Source organism: Drosophila sechellia, chromosome 3R (assembly GCF_004382195.2).
Source record: "Drosophila sechellia strain sech25 chromosome 3R, ASM438219v1, whole genome shotgun sequence".
Classification (NCBI taxonomy): domain Eukaryota; kingdom Metazoa; phylum Arthropoda; class Insecta; order Diptera; family Drosophilidae; genus Drosophila; species Drosophila sechellia.
In genome coordinates this window covers 22,069,756-22,073,228 of record NC_045952.1, presented here as the reverse complement: position 1 = coordinate 22,073,228, position 3,473 = coordinate 22,069,756, and the positions used below count along the sequence as shown (strand labels likewise).

At 46.5% G+C, this 3,473-nt stretch overlaps 1 protein-coding gene across 1 annotated transcript; it reads left to right on the top strand.

Moving 5' to 3' along the window:
• Positions 1-468: 468 nt before the first annotated feature.
• Positions 469-1,039, top strand: LOC6607581 (E3 ubiquitin-protein ligase rnf146). The gene has a single exon (XM_032721882.1). It carries the CDS (start codon positions 556-558, stop codon positions 862-864), a length of 309 nt encoding a protein of 102 aa, XP_032577773.1. The 5' UTR covers positions 469-555; the 3' UTR covers positions 865-1,039.
• Positions 1,040-3,473: the final 2,434 nt, after the last annotated feature.

The window sequence follows — 3,473 nt, the reverse complement described above, 5'->3', positions numbered from 1 at the left end:
GAGCGTCGTCGGCAAGGCAAATTGAAAATTGCCCTCAACTCTGGTCGAGATTAAATGGAATTATGCAAAAGAGCTGCCTGGGAACGGGCTGCGGCGATCCGAACACGATCTCAATGAGAACTTCATCAAGAACTGGGTGCAGCTGGGATGAAGTGGTGAGGTGTTGCCTTTGCTAACAATGTTATCGATATATGTCGGCATTATGCCAGATATCGCATCACGACCTCCTGCCAACTAATGCCGAAATTAATCAACTTTTTGGCTGTTTTCCATAGTTAAATATATGAAATTACCTTGTTCTATAAGATTGTTCAATAAATAACTTATTATTGTCAAATGTTGCCAGTTAAGTGTAGTCAAAATCGTTAAATCACAGCAAGCCAGACGTTAATTGCAAAAGGTCTGGGAAACCTAAAAAAATTAGTTTTTTACTAAACAGAGCGTTGTCTACATGTGCCCTTATATTTTGTATTCCACAACCTGTCAAACAATATAAGAGTGACACAAGTGCAGGCAGTACGCGAATTCCGCACTTGGAATTCCGATTTAGTGATCATGACTTCTTACCCGTGCATTTTCTGTTTAGATGAGCAGAGGTATCCGCACCACATATCCTGCGGTCATTCCTTCTGCGCGGCGTGCTTCAAGGAGTATTTGGAGCTGGGTCGGGATTCACGCTGTCCCCTCTGCAGACGCGACTTCAGAGCGGACATCCAGCCTCCTCCGTCCAATAATTCTGCAGAGGAACTCGAGTCCTTTTCCGGGACTGAAATGGACACGCTTGTGCTGACCCTTTCAGAACAGGAGTGCTGGTTCTTTGAACAGCTCTACAGGGATGTGGAACTGACGAGCAGGCGGGACTAGATTTTATCGTAACGAAGGCTTTGTGATATTTTTTGTCCTTATATATTTCTATATATATTTATATCTCATCGTCAAACATTTTTGTCTGATCTTCCTTGGAAAATGTTTCGCAGAAGAAGGATGATTGCTGTAATATATCACTGTTTTTCAGTAAATGATGTAAGGGCTAAAAAGCAAAAACTAAAAATTATAAATTAAGTACACTTTACATAAAAACTTTTCAATAAAAGTTTGTACAAATTCAAATAACGCACTGTCAAAACAGATTAATAATTGCTGGTATTGGTATGCCAAAATATGGCAAATAAAAGAAAACCATAAGAACCTAAGCTCTAAACCAGTCAAGTGCTTAGCCTGGCCAAAAGCACAGCCATGTCTGGCTATCGCCATCTCAGCCATTTCGGCGACTGCTCATCCATCTGCAAGTGCCGAGGCTGCTCCATCGATCAGCATTTGTATCTGCTGGTGCAGGCGCAACTTAATTAGACGCTTAGACTGGCTAATTGCCGCGCAGTCGGGCTGATAAATTGATAAGCCCGACCGCAGATGACCAGCTAACGATGGCCATTAGCAGAAGTGACAGCGGCAGTCGCGGCAGCCAAACGGGCGGCTGAAAAATGGTGCAAAAATGTTTATTAAATGTCCGTGCCTGACCGGCGGTCAGTGGAGCGGGCCTAGCCCAAGTCCGAGAAACCCCAAAAAGTGCCCAACTTCGCTGGCTGCATTTGTTGCATTTGTTTGTTTGTCGTTGTCTTTTTTGGCGCTTTATCGCACGAATCATTTCTGGCTGGCCGTTTTGACAGCGTTTTGAGTCAACAACATGGCGCATTCAGCAGATACAAATCTAGGCGGCACATTATGCAACGGCCCGGCGATCGTGCAAATGCTAAGAGCCAAAAACTATCTCATGGATTTGCGCAATTTGTCATCCTGGAATCGGAATCTGAATCTGAATCGGAATCGAAATCAGGGACAAGAGCAGGGGGGAAACGATACGAATTTTGCCTGGGAGTGCGTGTGTGCGGGCGTGGCCGGCAAACAGTTTTATTGATAAGACATGTCAGGCGACTTCGATATGGCATTTAGTTGGCCAATTAATGCCCCTTGTCGCCGGGCTGCGTGTAATTTGTGGCAGTTGTTCGGGCTGCTGAGCTGCACTAACTGAAATGCGATACACTCAGGCGATTGCTCATTTATGAATGTCCGACGATGGCCGCGATGTGCGATCGTCAATCTTCGAACTTAGCCACGCTTACATGTGATTTAACAAGCTAACAAGCTCTGGCGCTGGCCTTATCGCCGATTAGCAGCTCTCGATAGGACAGCATAGCATGGTTGTGGCCAGATTGGTTTTGGCCACACTCTAGGACCAGGGTTCATTGAACGAATGGTCGGATTTCAACAGATCAACACAGCCGCATGCAGCAGGCAACGTGCCACATTTTCAGCATTTTTATTATCGCAAGTCATTTGTCAAATTGCTAAACTGACATTAAAGCCGCCTTTCCTGTGGGCTGATAAACCAATTTGACATTTTCAGCCGGTTGCGATGATCGATGGCTGCGCGAGATTCCCTCGATCCACCCAATTCCTTCCAACTGGCAGTGCAGGCTGGTGACATTTTTGAGCCAATTTCGGTCGCTGGGCCATCAGTTAAGAGTTAAGAGACCCAACCAGCCAACAGGCATCAGCCATCAGACCTCAAGACCCTCAATTCGCATTTTTCGCTTTCAGTTTTTGCGGGCGAAAAGCCTCGTTTTTTTGGGGGAGCTTTGTTTTGTTTGGAGTTTGCCGTTTGCATGCGTGGGAGTTGCACGAATTGTGTAGTTAAATAATGCTCCATGTTTGTCCTGCACGAGGCCCGCGAAACACACAAAACGAAACGAAACCAAACCAAGTCAAACAAAACGGTTGCACTTAAAGAAATAGTTTGCAGAGCAAAAAAATATTATTGATTATACAAATTTTAATTCTTTATAAATTCGACCAAGCAGTATTGAACTCACTTGTTTTTCAAATTTATTTTTTATCAATTTATCTATTAAATGAAATGTTTTACGTTAATTTTTACAGTGCCGACAAACAACCAAAACGAAACTGGTTGGCCGAGAGCGCGGAAGCGCTGCTCAAATGGCAACTGGAGCAGCGTTTTGGGTGGCCGGACGGATCGGGATCGGGATTGGGTCCAAGACTGGGGTCTCGAGACCCGGGTCCCCGCGTCGAGGAGTCGAGTCTGGAGTTGGAGTCCTACTCAACATAGTACCTGGCAGCCGTGCCGGCCTTGCATTTGATGTCGATGTAGCTGCCGCCGCGCCGCTTTGTTTAATTGATAGACGACGATGACTGCGACGACCCACGCGGTCGTCTGCGGAGCTGCGGATCCGCTGATCTGCTGCGGATTTGGCTTCCAGGCCAGGAGGAGCGAAACCGGCGGCACGCGATGTCTTGACTGCTGCGCTCTTTGGCGGCCGACCGCCGGTGGCAGGCAGCCCATCGAACTCAAACTGTGCGCATGTGCATGCAACAGAATGCGACGTCTCGGCGTTGACAGATTGATGCCCCCTAACTCAGCTAAGGCCCCCGCTTCATTATTCAAATTACTTGTGTGT